This window comes from Rattus rattus, chromosome 18 (assembly GCF_011064425.1).
Source record: "Rattus rattus isolate New Zealand chromosome 18, Rrattus_CSIRO_v1, whole genome shotgun sequence".
Classification (NCBI taxonomy): Eukaryota; Metazoa; Chordata; class Mammalia; order Rodentia; family Muridae; genus Rattus; species Rattus rattus.
This window is the reverse complement of record NC_046171.1, coordinates 27,342,227-27,362,530: the sequence shown is the minus strand read 5'-3', so window position 1 is coordinate 27,362,530 and position 20,304 is coordinate 27,342,227. Positions and strand designations below refer to the sequence as shown.

General features: G+C 49.7%; 1 protein-coding gene and 1 pseudogene across 1 annotated transcript in view; one reads left to right on the top strand and one right to left on the bottom strand.

Annotated features, from left to right (window-relative positions):
- Positions 1-20,304, bottom strand: part of Lrrc20 (leucine rich repeat containing 20) — a 101,659-nt gene that overhangs the window by 45,989 nt on the left and 35,366 nt on the right. The window contains exon 3 of the mRNA XM_032888819.1: positions 9,972-10,121. Coding sequence (XP_032744710.1) covers positions 9,972-10,121 — 150 coding nt within the window. The remainder of the gene's footprint in view (positions 1-9,971; positions 10,122-20,304) is intronic.
- Positions 5,093-5,536, top strand: LOC116887253 (annotated as a pseudogene).

The following is a 20,304-nucleotide window of genomic DNA, read 5'->3' as shown; positions in this document are numbered from 1 at the left end:
CATCCGGACCCTGCCTGACCACCCAGTTCTCCCCCACCTCCTCCCCTACCCCCACCCCCCCCCCCGCCAACTTAGCCCTTTCCCAGAGATTCTCCAAGGCCAGGTGCAGGGCTGGATAAGGAAAGTGACTAAGCCAAGAACAGCCCCTTGAGCAGGCCAGCCAATACCTGACCAGATCCTTTGTCCTGTGTTCCACCAATGAGAATAGGCCAGCTAACCCTGTTGCTGAAGTCTGCCCTCTGTAAGGAATAAAAGATGTGTGCTTTTGGGGTTCAGGGTTGCCTTTCCCTGCGTGGACGAGCAACCCCACGTACGTGGATTAAAAACCTTACACCCTCATGCTATTGCAGCTGTCACTTTGTCAATCTGTGCTCTGTGGGTGGTGCTCCTGAGGTAGGGCCACTTTGGGGTCTTACAACAAAACAACAGGCAAGCTTCCAGAAAACATACTCCTGAGTGAACTATGGGACAGCAAGCGGGCCTGTGACTAAAAGAAAGTGCTAAGCATTCTGCCACCATAAAGGCCTCTGTGACGGTTTGTATATGCTTGGCCCAGGAAACAGCACTATTAGAAGGTGTGGCCTTGTTGAAAGAAATGTGTCACTGTGGACATGGGCTTTAAGACCCTCACTGTGGCTGCCTGGAAGTGAGTCTTCCACTAGCAGCCTTCAGATAAAGCTGTAGAACCCTCAGCCCCTCCTGTGCCATGCCTGTCTAGATGCTGCCATGCTCCCACCTTGGTGGTAATGGACTGAACCCCTGAACCTGTAAGCCAGCCCCAATGAAATGTTGTCCTTATAAGAGTTGCCTTGGTCATGGTGCCTCTTCACAGCAGTAAAACCCTAACTAAGAGAGCCTCGTAGGGTAGTTTTCTTAGTGCTGTTCCCATGTTATATGGCCCATGCGAGACTTATATGTACTAGGTAGCAGAGGGTGGCCTTGAACTCTTGATTCTTGAGCCTGTATTTTTCAAGTGCTACCACTACAGGCAAACATCGCCATGCCAGGTTGAGGCAGTGTTGGTATCAGGAATCAGCTTTTGCCTCCAAACCCAGTGATGAGGTCACCCATAGGTGACAGGGATCTGTGCATCTGTTGCCATGGCAATGGCCATACATCTCCCCTCCCAGCCCCCAACCCCCACCCCTGGTCCATTTGGTTTACCCCCTACCTTTACTTTCAAGGGGTTATGGCACAGTCTGAATAAAAAGCAGACCCTTCCTGACCTTCTACCCTTCTTTTTTCTCTTTTCTCCCATTTTGTCTCCGTTGCCCGTTTCCCCCACAACAAACCTCTCCTACTACATTGGCCTGCTGTGGCCTGTCCAGATGGACAGTGGCGAGCTGTGGTTCTATCACAACAGGTGGAGGTAAGGATCACACCCGGAAACCACACTATAGCTCGTTCTACCCAATGAGTTACATCCCTAACTAGACAAACATTAACCCTGAGTTAAAGAAATATACGATGATGACATAAAAAGAAACACGTATCCTTTTCTAGTGAATGGTCCCAGCTCCACCCTCTTGCTATGTGACCTTGGTCGAGTTCCTTGTGCTCTCTGAGCAAAGGGAAGAATATCAATAGATCTAGAAACACAACGAGGGGGGGAGGAGGCAGAGGAAGAGAAAAGGTGAGAGGGCTGTAAAAATTTTAAGCAATTTATACTTGGAAAGGGTTCACGATGATGCCTGCTCTGAGATGAATTTCTATTTCATGGGCCAGCAACATCTCTAGGGCTGGCAGAGACAGCTGCTGCTGAGCAGGGAATTAGATTTCTGGGGGAGGAGAGAGTCCTATTTCCCCTATTATTCCCTTTGACTGGACCACTGCATTGTGTGTCTACTGTCTATTCAAAAATAAACAGGCAGACAGGACCAGCTCTTTCAAACGACGTGGTGGAGTTGGGCAGGTATGGTGGGGCTGCGAGCAACCAGAGGGAAACGGAAGGGAGTGGGGGTGCAGAACAGAGGGCCCTGTGGCTCGGCAGCAAAGTAAATCTGTGCAGAGAGCTCGGGATGAGGGCTGGAGAGAAATGCAAAGTCCTTTGTCACTCAGGGTTTAGAAATGTGAGCTTGGGAACTGAGCTGGAGGACAGATAATTCAGTCACACTGTCCTTCTGGGTGTGTCCCACCCGTGTCCCAACACACTGTTCCTGTGTTCCGTGTGTGCCTCACTCCCTGTACACCAGCACACTGCCTGTGCTCCAGGTATGTCCCACCCATGTCCCAGCACTCTGTCCCTGCGTTCTGGGTGTGCCCCACCCCTGTGTCCCAGCACACTTGCCCTGGCGAGAGAGTCCGAGGCAGGATGCAGGTGCTTGAGTGGCAGATGGCACCCGCTCCCTTCCGAGGGGAACTGAACTGGTATCTTTCAACTCCAAGGTCTATTTGCCTCTGGCAGATGATCTTTCTGTCTCGTAGCAGTTACCGCAAACATTTAAACTTGTATTCTGTTGTATAACTAAGGGTCAGACACCAGTGAGGACAGAAAGCACCAGCTGAAGCCAGAGACCACCACTCCTCTGTCACCTCCTCCATTCCTGATGGAATTCTTAGGGACAGTGATGATGGCTGCCCCATGGAGATGGGTTTTTCTGGGCTCCATGATTCTGATCGGGATTTATGCTGAAGAAGCAGAATATGTGTGCCCTGCACAGTAGTTCCGACTAATCCCTGGAAACAGCTAAGATATGGACATCCCATTTCAGCAGTGGTTCTGTGTCTGGTCAGATGGCCCAGCCCCTTTCTCTATCCTTGCCTGAGGGCATGAGCTGGGGGAACAGTTAGTGCAAGGGTCTACACAGCATGAAGTGGTCACACTTGGCCCTGTCATCTGACAGTCTATGTGAGGATGGCTCAATCCGCCCTCAGCTCGGGAGATTTATCACGCCCCAGAGAACTCCCCCACAGCCTCCTTCTAGAACACCAGGAACCAAGCCATCCTAGGATACTTTCCACATTGTCCCAGTCCCCCCAAAACCTCCTAAGCCTCCGTCACGAGCAGGGCAGTGCGGCCCTCTCCCACCAGTGGCTTGCTACAGAGAAGGATGAAGCTCCCTGTGCACCTGTCTGCTTGGCTGAGGCAAGGAGGTAAATTGTAATTTTCTCTGGCAATAATCAAAGAAGTTGCTGCCTGGAGGCCCCTGTGGTGAGAACAATAGCAGCCTGTAGAGTTGAGAAGCCCTCAACAGATAGGCCCCGAGGGGGGCCTGCAGCCTGAGCAGGAGTACACACAGCACAGCCTCGGAGCTTCACAGGGTGCCCGGCTTCGGGCTTCCTGTCAGCTGGAGGGCTCAGAGAACACACTGCTTAGGGAAGGATGCAGAAAGAGACAAGAAACAAAGGACAATGTGGCTCATTACAGCTGGGTGCAGTGGTGCACACCTGTTAAACCAGCAGCGCAGAGGAAGTGGGGGCAGGACGACTGGGGGTCAAAGGTCATCCTTGGATACATAAAGAGCTGGAGGTCAGCCTGGTTTTCGTGAGATGACCATCTTGGGCAAGCAAACAAGTTCATCACTGTGGAAATCATAAGACATCCCAACATCCCAACTTCACATTATAAGGATCAGGTGTCACCCCACCTTTGACCCTACTCCCTGATACTTAATCCAAACAGAGCCTTGTCCCCGAGCCTAGCTCTGCCAAGCCCTGTTTTCTCTACAATAGACTTTGGGTTAGCTTATCCTCCACAGAGGCTCCCAGGCTGGTTGACCAGATAGCCCAAGCCTCCTGGCCCAACTGTGTCCATAACAATGTACTCTCAGCTGGCCCAGCCCTACTGCCCCTGCCTGAGGAGAGAAGACCCATCTTCTCAGAGGCTCCTTAGGACCTGGCTGAAGATTAGCTTATACAAGGCTGGTCTCACCATCTGTGGGCTTGCTTTAACTTTGCCCCACAGTGCTTCTCCTGTCCTCAATGTCCCTTACTGGGTTTTCTAACCCCAATTCATCCTGCCAGGACCCTTCTCAAATGTCCCTGCTTAAGCAGCTAGCTCCCTCAGGCCAATCCCTGAGGACATGTTTCATCCTTCTGCTCTGCACAGTTTGGTCTTGTGTCATTTTTAACATTCATTTGCCAAACAGACCTTTCACCTACAGAAGGCTGCTACAGAAAGCCCCCCTTATTTATCAGGCAAGCACCTCCTCATCTAACAATCCCCACTTTAAATTACTTCTCTAGAGCTTCCTGAGATCCCACCCACGCCTCGGAGTCTTTCACTGGCAGCCATCAGCAGACGACTCTGTAAGGTTCGATGTTGCTGCCTAGTCTATCTGCCTCCCCTGTCAAACAGTGAGGACCTGGGGGGTTGGGGGGGGCTGTCTCTATGTAGTTCTAAATCTCATCCTTCCCAAACGGAGCTGGCCTTACAACGACAAATCATGGGTGGAGAGAGTGAGCTGGCAAGGTGGCTCGGAGGTTAAGGGCACTGTCTCCTCTTCCAGGGCCTTCTAGTGGCCTTGTGGCAGCTCACAAGAGTCTCACTAGAGTCCGTAACTCTAGTTCCAGAGGAACCAAAACCTTCTTTTGGCCTCTTTGGGTGCCAGGAATATAAATGCTGCATGGACGTATATGCTGGCTAAGTACCCATACACACAAAATGATAAAATGGAATTTAAAAAGGAAAAAGAAACCCCTATGCCCAGGGCCAGGAGATTTGAGTGCCCAGTGAATGTGGATTCCTGTACCATTATTTGCTTGGCTGTACCACAAGGTGATCCAGACAGACACTTGTGAGCATCCACTGGACAGGGTAAAAGGCAAAGGTGTGAGAGACTGAATTCTGCTCTTTGTTTTTTAGCCCAGGCTAGCCTCCAGCTTCCCATGAAGTTGAGAATGATCCTGAACTATTTCTCCTGCTTCTGTCTCCCAGGTAGGGTTGCAGGTATTTCCTACCACTCCCGCCTCACAAAAGACTGAATTTACTGACAACAGTGAAAGCCGCTATCAAACAGAATACTGATTCACAATCTGTAGCACAGGAAGCCGATTACCTGGACCTGCTAGCCCCAGGACACCCGATGTGCCGGCCAGGACACACAAACCAGAGTTATCTGCAAAGAGGGAACCTTAATTAAAAAAAAACTCTTCCGTGCCTTTCTGCTGAGTGCCGGCTGCTTGCTCTTAAAATGGGCAAATTCATGAAACCCTGGAAAGTGGTGCTTATCCTGGCTGGACGCTACTCTGGACGCAAAGCCGTCACCGTAAAGAACATTGATGATGGCACCTCAGACCACCCTTACAGCCATGCCCTGGTGGCTGGAACTGACCGCTGTTCGCTAAGAGTGACAACCGCCATGGGCAAGAAGAAAATCACCAAGCGATCTGAGACCAGGTCCTCTAAGTTAACTACAGCCACCTCATGCCCACAAGGTACTCTGTGGAGATCCCCTTGGACAAAACTGTCATCAACAAGGATGTGTTCAGAGACCCAGTGCTGAAATGCAAGGCTAGGCAGGAGGCCAAGATCAAGTTCGAGGAGTGATACAAGACAGGGAAGAACAAATGGTTTTTCCAGAAGCTTCGCTTTTAGATGTGTTTTTGTTTTCGTCATTAAAAATTAAAAAAAGAAAAAAGAAAAACAGAAAATGCCTCCATAAGATCCAGATGTAGGACATCCTCTTAAATTAGTGACTGATAAAGGAGGGCCTAGCCTATTGTGGGTGCTGCCATCCCTGGGACAGTGGTCCTGGGTTTTGTGAGGAAATGGCTTCCTTCAGCGATAGACTACAGTGTGGACATGTAAGCCCAATAAATCCTTTCCTCCCCAACTTGCTTCTTGGTCATGGTGTTTTGTCACAGCGATAGAAACCCTAGCTAAGACACTTGCTCACTTAAGTCAGACATCATAGGACCCGTTGTCTACAGCAACTGTTCAACAAGCAAAAGCCCCTGTAACAGGCTTTGAAGGGCCAGGACTCAATAACGCACAGCTTCTGAAATTGGGGGGCTGGGGGAGGCAGAATAAATATTGATAAGACAGGATCCCATTTAGCCCAGGCTAACCTCACACTCATGATGCAGCTGAGGTTGGCTTTGAACCCCTGGGCTGTGCCTCTACCTCCCAAGTACTGGGCTGACAGGCTTGAGCTATCGCGGTGATATCAGGGTGAGCTTCCCTGATTTCTGTCTCCATGTCCAGCTATGGCTCATGGGGAGAAAGCTAAACCTACCTCTACCCAACTCTAGAGCCCCACCAAGGATGCCTGCTTTTTGCAAGCCGTTAGCAGTTGCCCAGGCAGTCACTCAGACTAAAACCCTTGCTTCTGTTCAGCTAAGAAGCATTCCTAGCCCCCTGCCCTCTCTGGAGCCTCTGCCAAGAGCATCTGATGGGTTGGCTTCCTGCTCCATAGCAGATTACAAGGACAGGGATCTCAAAGTGCCTCATGGGGCGGGGAGACACACGTATGTATCCTTAGGTGTGCATTAGGTATGCCTTACACGCTTCCTACCTAGCAGGTCCTGACACAATCTATTAAGAGAGCTGTGAGACCAGACAGCAAGCATGCGGACACACACACAGAAGAGCCACACCCAGACACTGAGTTCTCTTTCCCCAGACCCACCTGACCCCTTCCCTCACTCAGGTCCTGCTGTTTTGTTTCCAAGACAAACTACCATATCTCAGGCCAGCCTCTCATGGGCCAGGAGGCAGAAGATGACTTTGAACTCGTGATCCTCTTGCCCCTAGCCCTGGAGTTCTGGGATCCCCGGTACACAAGTGGTTTATGCACTTCTAGGGACTGAACCGAAGGTATCCTAGATGCTAGACACCCAGCCAACCAGCTGAGCCTCAGGCACTGCAGACAAGGTCCTGCCTTCTAATTTCATATCAAATGAGTTAGGGAGATGGGACAGTAGACTCAAAGAGGCCCCAACCCTGGGAAGCCAAGGAGCCCCCAGGGTACCCTTGGGAGTCTGTGAGGCAGGCAGGGCGCTAGTAGCATGGAAGCTGCTCTGTCAAGAGCCCAGAAGACAGCACAGGAGTCTTGTCAACAACGCTATTATCTCCTTCTCCACACACATAAGGCAGGGTGAGAGTGTATGTGTGCGCGCACTGTTGAAAGAGAAATCACAACAAAGACTTGGCCTCAGAGCTATCTCTCCAAGAGCCAAGTGGGCCTTGCTTGGCTCAAGCACTCACTGTCCCCGCCACCCACCCTCCCACCCCCGCCCAGCTCCTGACCATTGCAGCCTACAAGCCACTGTATGAAATCCAATTAACAGAGCTGGCTTTCCCTTTGAAACCCCAAGCTGAGGGATAGAGGAGTCAGGAGCTGGTGGGAGTGGAGATGAGAGTTCAAACGGCATCCTTCAACAGGCGTCTGATCCAATGGTGTTAGAGAGAGCGCAGTGGTGGTGGGGGTAGCCCTGAGCAGCTCTTCTCTCAAGCTGCTGCTGAGGGCTCTCTGAAGAGGGCTCTCTGAAGTCTCTTCCTCCAGCCTCTGCTGCTCTCGGGAGGTATCAATTCCTCGGCCCCGCAGTCTACCTCCCGCACTCTGCCCTTACCAGCATCTGAGCCCTCGGGGTGCGGGGCAGTGGTAAGGATGGGCACCTTACAATCCAGGGCACCTTTGTTTCCCCAACTCCAGACTCAGGTCTGGAAGAATGCAGGTGTGTAAGTGTTGGACTGACGATAGGAAAAGCACACAGATCTCCCTCTGCCCAAAGACGCCTCAACCCAAGTGCTCTTCCTGGGACCCTGACATCCCCACCACCTCTCTGTCTAGATAGCAAACACCCAGGGATGGAAGGTATAGCTTACCCAGTATGATGAAGCCCTGGGTTTGACCCCCCAGCACCATAGAAGATGGACATATAATCTCAACACTTAGAAGGCAGAGGCAGAAGGATAGTAAGGCTAAAGGTCTTCTTCAATCAAATAGAGTTGGGTCAGCCTGGGCTACAATAAGACTTTGTTGGGGTGGGGTGGGGGTTACTGCTGGACATAACACTACAAGACCTTTCTTTGATCTCATACTGTGAGATGGCCCAACTCAGGGTCTAAGCCCTGAAGATTCTGCTCTGGGACCTCAGCTAAGCTCTTCTGTGGTGGTTTGAATATGCCTGGCCTACGGGAAGGGGCACTGTTAGGAGGTGTGGCATTGTTGAAGTAGGTGTGGCCTTGTTGAAGTAGGTGTGGCCTTGGTGGAGGAAGTGTTTCACTGCATAGGCAGGCTTTAAGGACTCCGAATGCTCAAGCTCCAGCCAGTGCAGAAGAGAGTCTCCTCCTCACTGCTGCCTTTGGACCAAGGTAGAACACTCGGATCTTCCAGCACCATGTCTGCCTGGATGCCGCCATGTTTCCCACCAAGATGATAATGGACTGAACCTCTGAAAGTGTAAGCCAGCCCCAATGAAATGTTATCCTTTATAAGAGCTGATTTGGTCACGGTGTCTCTTCAGAGCAATGACACCAAAAGTAAGACACCTTCCCTCCTTGATTCTCCATCCCCTTCCATGAAGTAGGACACGTGCCGATATGTGACAAGCTAAATCTGCATTGTGAATGTGCTCCTCCCGGCTTCCATGTAACAGTAACACGGGAAAATTCTCCAAAACTGCTTATTTAATAACTACTTATTAAGAAATCCTCAGGAGCCAGCCATGGGAATGTACAATCCCAGTGCTTAGAAGGTAGAGAGAGGAAGACCAAAAGTTCAACATCACCTCTGGCTCCATGGTGAGTTTAACAACAGCTCTGGCTACAAGAGACCCTGTCTCAGACGAAAAACCAAACTGGAGAAATGATCAGAACAATGGATTCCAGCAGCCCATCTTCTCCTGTGGCAACCCAGCTGACAGACATACCAGTGGTTGGTGGGCAAGTCCCCATTGCTCCCTACTGCCACGTGCTTAATACAAGTCACCCCTTACTCTCCAGCTAGTCTCTTAGGCATATTTGCTGATAAGCCCTTAACTGAGTGGGTCTCAAGTCTGGCTGTCGCCATTTCAGCATGGCCTGTATTAATGCCAATGCCTAGACTCACACTCAGATGGCCAAATTCATTCTCATCTTGGGGTGATTTTGTGTACAGAGAAGTTCCCAGGATGGTTCTGATTTCACTAGGGACATGAACTAACAGTCCGAGAAGCCTATGGGGTCCCACCTCAACTATAGAAAGAAGCAGACACCAAAAAGGATAGAAAAGAGAAACCAGCCAGGTCTAAGTTCCCACACAAGGAAACAAGCCCCATCCTAGACCCCTCCCACTCGTCAGTCACAAGCACTGGGGCTTTTCAGATACAGCTCACTGTGTTCTAAAACCTCCATTCAGAAGGATCCACCCAGACTACTCCAGCCTCCGTGCTCATCCGTATGCGCCGTGAAGCTCGTCTGCTTCCCCCTGAGCCACCATATCAGTCCTCTCCACTTGCTGCACCAAGCTTTGCCCATTCATATCTGTCTCTGCTTTCTGGTCTCCAGCACCCACGGCTCCCTGAGGAAGATCAGGGATCTGAGATTTGCCTGCTCATTCCTCATACAGGACCACTGTTTTAGGTTTGTGTCTTTAGACAGAATCATGGATTCTTTTCATAGCCACAACAGACACCTGCTGGCCTCCTGCCTAACACCTCCACGAACCCTTTCCCGTCACTGTGTGTACCAGAGAGATAAGCCAATGTGGCACCTGTCGCAAACTGCACCAAAGAAGGAGCATGAGAGAAAGCCACGCTAGGGATGACAAGGGGATCAGTCCTTGGGCCTGCTGGTCTCGTCAGATCAGAGAGTCTGGCCAGGTCTCATCTTCTTGTCTTCAGTCAATCTAACTTTCAGCCAGCTGGAAACAGAATCTGACCCAGAGATTTCTAGGTACAAGTCTATAACTTCAAAGGCTACCCTTGGGAATGACTTTATAGGTCTGCTTGAACCAAGGCTAGCTCTGGGGACATTCCCCAGATGGAGTGAGACTCTGAGGGTCAGGGGCTGGTCACACTCTCCTTGCCTGAGCTAACCCATGGCTTACCTCGAAGCTGACTGAAGGTGGTCATAAACTTGCTGGTGAGGGACTTGAGTTCATTGTTGGCCAGCGTGATGAGGTGGATCTGGTCAGAGACGTTCCTCAGGACCTTGTAGATGCAGATGGGGAAAGAAACAAGCTTGCAGTCGGCCAGGTCTGCAGCAAAAAGTACAAGGACAGATCAGAGCCATGAATCCCAGCTGCCCAAGAATCTGCTCCAGACCCATGTGGATCTGACCCATCCACCCCCTCCAGCTTCCATGCATTTCTGCTTGGGCCATACCCCCATCAGCGGTACGGCTCCCTTGTCCCTTTTACATACTCTGAACCATGGGTTTGCTCCCACCTATATTACCATAGCATCCTAGCTGGAAACCAAGAGGCAGAAGAACCTTCAAATTACAATAATGAGGTCCTTCGGGTTGGTATTGTTCCAAACTTTCCCTTACAGAACTGATTCCCTTGGAATCAAACACCTGACAATGAGGCGGCCTCTTAACAGTACTTGACAACCACTTGTGCTGGATGCCCACAATGCTCAAACTCTGTGGTTTTGACCATCTTCCAAGGCCTGGATCAAACAAGCAGCAGCAGAGAACTCGCTGAGCAGAACAGGCTAGCACTCTGCTAATGGCTAACCACAGTCACCATACGACCCGAGGGATGCCACCTGCCCTAGTTAGCATTTCTATTGCTGTGACTAAACAGCATGACCAAAAAGAAAGCTGGGGAGGGAAAAGGTTTATTCTGCTTACACTTCCAATATCACAGGTCTTCACCAGAGGAAGTCAGGACCAGAGCTCAAGCAGATCAGGAAGCAGGAGCTGATGTAGAGGCCATGGAGGGTGCTGCTTACTGGTTTGCTCCCCATGGCTTACTTGTTCAGCCTTCTTTTTTATAGAACTCAAAACCACCAGCCCAGGGGTGGCGCCCCCTACAATGGGCTGGGCCCTCCCCCATTGATCACTAACTGAGAAAAAGTCTTACAGTTGGAGCTCATGAAGGCGTCTCTTCAACGGAGGCTCCTCTTTGATGACTCTAGCTTGCATCAAGTTGACACAAAACCAGCCAGTACCCTCCTACATACAAACCCAGGAGCACACAAAGACAAGTGTGTCCACGAAAGAAAGAGAGAACATAAGGTACACAGATGTACTTAGTAGCTTTGCTCACAAGGCCTGAAAACAAAAATGGCACATGTGGCCCCAGACTGGGAAGTGGGTGACATGCTGACATGACCATAAAAGGGAATATTACAGAAAGAAAGAAAGAAAGAAAGAAAGAAAGAAAAGGAGGGAGGGAGGGAGGGAGGAGGGAGGGAGGGAGGAGGGAGAAAGAAAGAAAGAAAGAAAGAAGGCAAGAAAGCAAGCTATAGGGTAGAAGTTGGGCTGGGGAGGTGATGTGGTTGGAAAAGTGTTTGCCTTGCAACCACAGGGGCCTATGTGTGATCCCACAGCCCATGGGGTGCAGAGAAGGCAGTTATGGTGGTGTGTGTGTTATGGTCCCCATACTGGGGAGGTAGAGACAGGCTTAGCCCTGGGGGTCACCGGCCAGCCTAGCCTACTTCCTGAGATCCCCATCCCATCCCCCACCAAAAAGGAAAAATAAATGGATGGTAACTGAGAAAAGACGGGGTTGTCCTCTGACCTCCACACACATGCGTACACGTGCATGTGTACCTAGGAACGTGCCCCTGCCCACCGTGGAAGAATCAGGAAAACACGGTGCCAAGCAAAGAAGTCAGTGGTAAACACCACACATGCTCGACTCTGCATACTGAAATGTTCAGAAGAGCCATATCCACTCAGACGCCGGGTAGACTGATGAGTGCCCCGGGCTGCTGGAGAGAGTCTGTGAGTGGTAAGGGAGCGGTGTGGGAGAGTGGGGGAGGGGCCCGCACAAGGCTCTAAAATCGAATTGCAGCAGCGACATCATACCAGGGAAAGGATTTCTTTCTCTTCCTCTCCTTCCTTCTTCCATTTTTCTTCTGTGTCTCATGTAGCACATGTAGCCTAGCCTCAAACTCCCTATGTGACCAAGGATGACGCTCAACTTCTGATCCTCCTGCGTCTACGTCCTAAGGGCTGGAGACGCAGGTGGATCCTTACCACAACCAGTCTCACAGAATATTGGGGATCGAACCCAGAGGTTTGCGTCGGCTGGGGAAGCCCTCCACCCACTTAGCCACGTGGCCAGGCTCAGGTGGTTCACTTCCCGTGGACGAACTCCACAGCTCGTGGATTACGGCATACTCCATAAAGCTGTGAGCACAGAGAAACACATGAAGCGCAGAGGCTATGCTCTTAGGCCATCCGGCTCTCCCGAGCCGCGTAACCTCCCTGTGCCTCGGTTTCCACATCTGTAGAAAGTAATGGTGGTGGTGTTTGACTGGCAGCTGCCAAGAAGATGAACTGGGATCAAATCGTAACTCACAAAGGGCCTGGCAGGCAGACAGATCACGTGTTACAGTGGCATCTCCCCACCGCCACCTCACTCTGTTCAAAGCCTTTATTTGCCTCAAGGCTGGCTTCCTCCACACCTCTTCTAGAAATCTTTCTGGAGATGGCTCTCTTGGGTTGCTGGGCGTTGCAGATGTTTCTAGAATATGCAAGTGCAACAATAATCCCAAGTGCCAGTGATAAAATAGGAGTTGTCATATACTGTTGTCTGTCTGCTGTGCAGCCCTGGGAACTGAACCTGCAGCCTTGGGCTTGCTAGGCAAAATGCTCTACCACTGTGCCGTATTCCCAGTAGGAAACTGTGGCTTTTAAAGGTCCTATTCCTAAGAGCAACAATAAGCACATGGAAATCATCATATAATAATTGTGATTATTTATCAGTTAACTAAAGCCCTTCTCAAGCAACTGCCCCTCCCCCCTCGGATCGCTCCTCTTGTTCCAACTCTAAGTCAAATGGCACTTGCTCCATGAAGCCTTCTCGCTGCCCTGAGCAGCTGTGAACAGCTGGCGTCTCATGCAGTGTCACTAGACCGCTTAATCCTAGGTTTTCTTAGCACCTTTCCCTGTCTGTGCTCAGATATATTTAGAATAGGTTGATATGTGAAGACAGATAACATGTTCACTGGTGACAAGATAAAACACTTAAATGGTGCTGCTTTTTTTTTTTTTTTTTTTTTTCCTTTTCTTTTTTTTTCGGAGCTGGGGACCTAATCCAGGACCTTGAGCTTGCTAGGCAAGTGCTCTACCACTGAGCTAAATCCCCAACCCGGTGCTGCTTTTTAAAAAGGAATTTTATTTCACTTCTAAGTTATGCATACGTGTGCCTCTTTGTGTATATACACACATGGATGTGCAGGTGCCTGAGAAGATCAGAAGAGGGGGTCGGATCCCTGGAAGTCGGAGTTACAGGTGCTTGTGACCCACCCAACCTGGCTGTTGGTACTTGAACTTGGGTTCTCTGCAAGAGCAGCAAGGGTGCTTAACCATTCATGGAGGCATCTTTCTAACCCAAGTTGCCCTTTTTCCTTGTTTGGTTTTGAGACAGGGTCTCTCTATGCAGCCCTGGCTGTCCTAGAAATCATTCTGTAAACCAGGCTGGCCTTGAACTCACAGAGCTCTGCCTGCCTCTGCCTCCGAGTGCTGGGATTAAAGGCATCCGCCACCACTGCTCAGGACCACGTTGCCCATTTTAAAAGAATGTCTGCTGTGTTTTCTACACAAATCCCATCTCTCGGTGAATAAACAGAATGATCTGAGAAATGAGGCAGGATGACAGCCACTCTCAAAGTCACACTAATTAGGAGAGGGCAAAAGGACAAGTGTCGTATAAAGAAAACACTGAGCCCAGACATTTATCCCAGAAGAAAACATGTCATAATTTAATAATGCCAATGGGAGCCTCACAAATGAATCAGGGAAGAGAGTGCTCCTCAGCTGCCTCGCTTGGGGGAAAACAATAGAGACTCGCCTAAGAGTCGCTTGGGGGAAAACAATAGAGACTCGCCTAAGAGTCGGAACCTTTTCTCTCCAACAGGAAAACCACAAGTACAGTTAATATCTATGTAAGCTCTTAGGCGCAGGTATCATTCCAAACCAACAGAGTACAGAAGGCGGCAATGTTATGGACCACTGAACATTTAAAAGGGGGTGGGGGGATGGTGAAGTGGCTAATGGAGTTTGCTGCTCTTCCAGACGACCCACCCTTAACTCCCTGCACCCACACGGCAGCTCCCATCCACCTCTAACTCCAACTCCAAGAGATCCAATACCCTCGTTGGCCTCCAAGGAACACTGTACATACATAGCACATGCAAAGACACAAAGACACACACACACACACACACACACACACACACACACACACACACTCTTACTTGAATCTTTTTAAGAAAATAAGGCAAACAGTGGACTATGCAAAAAAGTCTGTAAGATAAATAAGATGAAATGCTTAGATGACAGCATAAAGAAAAATTGAAAGACTAACCTGTAAATCGAACAGAAGACAGTTTCGAAGGGAAAATAAAAGCTAGAAACAAATACACGGCCCTCAATGGACTGCACGCCGCGCTCTAGAACTTTATCTTAGTTTGTGAATCGACTGAACAAGAGGCCTGTGCGTTAAAAACATACCTAGGTAATATATGACCAGAGGACGTTGTGCCCCTTGGTCTCATCTGCAATGCTTTGGGTAACGAGACTAATTATATATCACAGTCAATTAACCATTTTGATTTACCCCATGGGACATTCTGTTCACATCTTATGTCATTCTGTATGCGATTCTTTTTTTTAAATATTTATTTATTTATTATGTATACATCATACAGCTTTCTGTCTGCATGTGTGCCTGCAGGCCAGAAGATGACCCCAGATCTCATTACAGATGGTTGTGAGCCACCATGTGGTTACTGGGATTGGAACTCAGGACCTTTGGAAGAGCAGTCAGTGTTCTTAACTGCTGAGCCATCTCTCCAGCCCTCTGTATGCGATTCTTGAGGTCATTCTCTGAAGGCCGGGTAAAGCTCCTTCGCCGGTGACTCTCGGTCACTTTCACATTTCAGACTTCACGCCACGCTTTCCAAATGTCAGAGTTTACGTTATACAGGTTAGATATTTTTCCTGTTCTTTTTCTTTCTCTGTACAGGGCTGGACCTCTACCACACTGTATAGCGGCTGAGTACGCCCTTGACTTTTTTATCCTCCTGCCTCTGTGTACTGACTGCTGGGACAGGTGGATGCCACTCTGCCCGGTGGTTTTATGCTGGGCTAGGGATGGAGCCCAGGGTTTCCATCTCTAGCCCCAGGGTCAGCAATTTTTTGCAATAACGCATTCGTGCTAAGCTGGGTGTGAAGGTGTGTGTACGCCTGGAGTCTCGGCTACTTGAGAGCCCGATGCAGAAAGACCATTTGAACCCAGCAGTCCAAGGCTAGCAGGAACAACAGCCAGACGATGTCTCCAAAGAAAAAAGAAAATTCTACCCACACAGTTGTTCCAACTAGGTAAAATGTATACAGGCTTGGGAAAGATGAGAAGAAAAATAACCAGAATGCTGCTAGCAATTATTTGAGAGGATTTAATTGTTCCTTACCATAAACAGTCCCAATGTTTGTTTTCCAGAAGCAAAATGCTACTCTATGTTTATATAAGATGATCTGTCAAACACAGGCGTATACGGTGATGCTTTCACGACAGAAAAACACACGTATCACAAAATGAACTGTCGTGGGGGGAAAAGCCCGGCAAATCTGAAGATAAATTAGGCAGTCACTTTCTTCTCAGTAAAATTAAGCTAAGTGGAGGGCTAGGCTGGCACAGCGGGAGAAGGGCGTGTGCAGCCTATCGACCAGAACAACCAGTCCTGTCTCCCAAGCACCCTGGTAATCACTCCTCCAGTGTCTGTAACTACTGCTGTGTTTAGCCTTGTTCCCGCCCTTTAGATGGCTTCCTCAATTGGCAGAGACTTGAAATCCCATTTAAGAAGACTTGAGTGATTTGAAGAAAACTGTCTAGGGAGATGTGGATGCTAAGGCAGACAGAATGGCATATAATGAGGCACTTTCCTGATACAATGTCACAGAGGAGTTAACTGGGACGGCCCATTAATATCCAAAACCACACACTGGTACACACCACCAGAAAGTACAGAGCCATTTGATATGATTACAAAAGTGCGCCATTCAGAGAGGAGTTTGTTAATTGTGGGAACCATGAGTGGCATTGATCAACTTTGGATCCACAGTGCAAGAACGCAGGCTTGGGAAGTGGGTACTGGCCCCAAGCAGAGCTGTTGGCCATCAGAAACAGGGCACCGGGCCAGCAAGATGGCTCAATGGTAAAGGTGATTCCTGTACAAATCTGTCTGTATTTGACCTAGGCAAAGGTGGGAAGAACTCACTCTTACCAAGTTGTTCTCAGATCTCCACCTATATTTTTACTAATATGTCTACTGGGGTGGTTTGAAAGAAAATGGCTCCTGCGCTGGTTTGAATAGGAATGCTCCCCCTTCCTCCAATACACACATGTGTTTGAATGCTTGGCCCATAGGGAGTGGTACTATTAGGAGGTGTGGTCTTGTTGGAGTAGTATGGCCTTGCTAGAGGAAGTGCGTCACTGTGGGGGTGGGCTTTGAGATCTCCTTTGCTCAAGCTAAACCTAGTGTGGCACATGGTCTCCTTTTGTTACCCAGGGATAAGGAACAGAACTCTCAGCTCCTTCTTCAGCGCCATGTCCTGCCTGCACGCCGCCATGTCCTGCCATGATGGTAATGGACTAAACCTCTGAACCTGTAAGCCAGCCCTAATCAAATGCTTTCCTTTGTAAGAGTTGCTATGGTCACGGTGCCTTTTCACGGCAACAGAAACCCTAATTAAGACATCTATAAACCCTAACCCCAACCTCTCCACCGCTGTTTCCGTCCACCTTGACTGTCAACCTGATTAGCTTGCTAGGTGTCTAGGATTGGTAGAGCATGTCTGAGTGTGTGGGCAGAGATCCCAGAGAGGATCTAGGAGGGGAAGGTATGGGATAAACGCAGGGAAAGGAGAAAGCCTCCCAACACAGCTTGCAGCCCTCCCCCTCCCCCTTCCCAGAATCAGCTGCTCTGCTGTGATCTCCCCAGCAGGATGGTCAGAAACCATAAGCACTAAGTCCTTCCTCCATGCCAGGTATTTATGCCAGGTAATTTTCTCACTAAAAAACGATAGGAGGGCTCCGGCCATGATCAGAGCTGCCAGTCAGGCACAGATTTTGAAAAGGGGTGGGGTTTTGCATGTGTGCAGGGGCAGAATGGGAGTGTGTGGGGTGCTTAACCCACTTTCTTCTATTCATTTTCTCCACTTCTGCTACCACAGCCAGAACGCTAAGAGGTCTGAGTGGCAGCCATAATTGAGAATTTTCCCCCAGGTTGGGCCTGCTACCCACTGACCCAATGACTGTTCCTTATTTTTTTTTTCCCCTAATTTAAAGATACTCAGTCGGTCGGAACCCACCTGAGCTTATATAAGTGCTTGAGTATGGCTTTTTAGGAGAGATGCTTCTGTTTTCAAACAACTGGTTCACTCTGGCGTTCAGCCAGGTGGCTCTGCTCCAGCTCCCCTGATGGCAACCTGTTGGTGACTCACTCCCAGCTGGCAGCCCAAGGCCGGTGGCTGTCTCTTTCACTTTTCTTCCCTGTCAGTCAGCATCCCACAGCCTGTGCGAGCTCAAAGCTGCCGACGTTCACTGGCAATGCAGCTTTCTGTCAACCGCCACAGCACCCCGCCACCCACCAAGAGGGACCACTTCACCTTCAGGCTGTCACTCCCACACAAATGAAACTTCTTATTTCATTCACCCTTTGTGGAAGGTCCATTAATTCTCCACGGTGAGACAATTACCCGATCGGAAGGGGAGGGAATTCTCTCTCGCTCTACCCTGCCAGACTGACTGGAGCAACACGCACAGTCTCTGAAGCCTCCTGTGGCTAGCTGGTGGAAGTCACTGGACCACCATCCTGACCTTGCAAGGATGCCAAGGACAAGGAATGGCACCCCAATTGCTGCCTCCCTCATCGCCCCTCCATTAACTACTGAGGCTCCTCTAAGTGCCCATCCCTCATCTAGTGGCTTCGTCGCGTGTCCCCTTCCTGTGATTTTTGTCGCATCTGTCCCCAGCATCCTGTAACCCTACCAAACCGCCTACCAGAGGCACAGGGTGCCTAGTCAGGTACCCCGGCTGGCACTGAAAGCAGAGGTCACAAAGGATTCCTTCAGCAGATCGGCTGGACCGATGCAAACATGCGTCACTCAGGCTGCACCAGCAGCGCTCACAGCACCGAGCATCATCTCCCAAGGGAAGAAGTCATGTTCTCAGGACAAGAACACGAACATCCTGATACCCAGTCATCCTGGGACAAACCTCTACCTTGTCCAGTCATCTTCCTGTCATGTCAGTACACAGGAAGCAACATTCTTTGAGTCTATGCCCTTAGGGACAGTGACCATATGGCTATCTACCATTTCACATGCACCAATACCCCAAACACACCCACACACCTACACGAGGAAACGACTATCGAGTGACTTTAAAGGGCTGGAAAACATAGGTTGGTGGGAGAACGCTTGCCTAAGATGGCTCGATCCCTAGAAGACAAACACATGAGCACATGCGTGCACACACGCATGCACGCGAGCGAGTCCGGACACATAAATGCATGCACACACACTGTTTCATCCACCATTGCTTGGCTTGGGGCATAGGGCTGTGAGCTGGGGGTCGGGGATTTGGACCCAGGTTAAGTAGATGGAGTCTCTATTCTTTTCTTTTTCTTCTTCTTCCTCTTCCTTTTCCCCTTCCTCCTTCCTTTTTCAAGGTTTTACTATATTTATTTTGGTTTAGTTGGGTTTTTGGAGATTTTGGAGACAGGGTCTCTCTCTGTAGCCCTGGCTGGCTGATACTCCCTATGTAGACAAGGCTGGCCTTAACTCACTAAGAGCTACCTGCCTCTGCCTCTGCCTCTCCCTACCCCACCCAACTGCTGGGCTTAAAGGCAAGTGCCACTATGCCTGGCTGTTACATGTATCTGAGGGAAGGTGGGTACCTGTGTGGAGGTCAGAGGTCAGTTTGCGGGAGTTGGTTCTTTTGTTCCACTTTGGGGGTTTTGGGGATCAAACTTAGACCCATCAGGTTTGATGACTTTACCAGTTAAGCCAGTTGCTGGTCTAGTAAATCCTCATCTCAAGCCCTCTGCTAGTCCAAGGCCATGCCTAGGTATCTACCTCTAGGTCAGACAGATAAGAGGGAAATGAGTGTTGAACTTCAGGGAGAAACGGCGGCTGTGATTACCAATTCCTGGAGGCTTTTCCAGTTCAAAGCCTGTGATTCCAAGACCTCAGCGTGTCTCAGGAATGACCCGCAGGCTTCCCCTGCTTTCTGCTCTCTCCGAGTTTCTCTGAAGTCTTAAATTCAGAAGCTGAACACAACTCGATGCCCACCATGGTTTTGTGTAGAATTAAAGGTCCTAAGCCCGATTCAACACTGGGTCTTTGGTTGTGCGAACACATGTGCCATTGCTTCCAGAAGATATGGCCAGGATGTAGGTAGTGATCTGGTTCAACTAAGAACAAAGTAAAGGGTCCTCAACCAGGGAAAGGACGATCTTGGCTGCAGACGGGATGGCACCCTCAAGAGGGGGTTCTAATGCTATGGGATGTAGCTTAGCTGTAGAGTACTTGACCAGCATGGATGAGGCACAAGTGAATCTCCAGCAGCAGAAACAAAGAAAAAACCCTGCAAAGACTGAGTTAACAGTGCCCGGGTAATACCTTCGGCTGAGGAGACGGCTCACCAGGTAAAGGCACCTGCCACCAGACCTGATGACCCAAGTCCAATCCCCAGGACCCACACCTTGGAGAGGGAGACTCAAAGGGAGAGCTTTCCACTGGCTTTCATGTACATACTGCAGCGTGTGCATTCCCCTCCCCAACAAAACATAAACATATAAAGGCGTAACTAAAATGTTTTTTAAAAGAGGATCCCTTTCCTGGGGGAAACAAGACAGACTGGGTCAAGAGGTCACCAGGTCATAAAGAAAGTGAGGAAGGATATACCACAGATTAAGAGGCCCAGGCCAGGGTCAGCAGAGAAGATGTCTATAGCAGATAGGGGCTGTCTTAGTTGGGGTTCTATTGCTGTGAACAGACACCATTTAATTGAAGGACAACATTTAATTGGGGCTGGCTTACAGTTTCAGAGGTTCAGTCCATTATCATCAAGGCGGGAGCATGGCAGCATCCAGGCAGGCATGGTGCAGGAGGAGCTGAGAGTTCTACCCCTTCACCCAAAGGAAGCCAGGAACAGACTGAGCATCCTCAGGCAGCTAGGAGGAGGGTCTCCAAGCCCA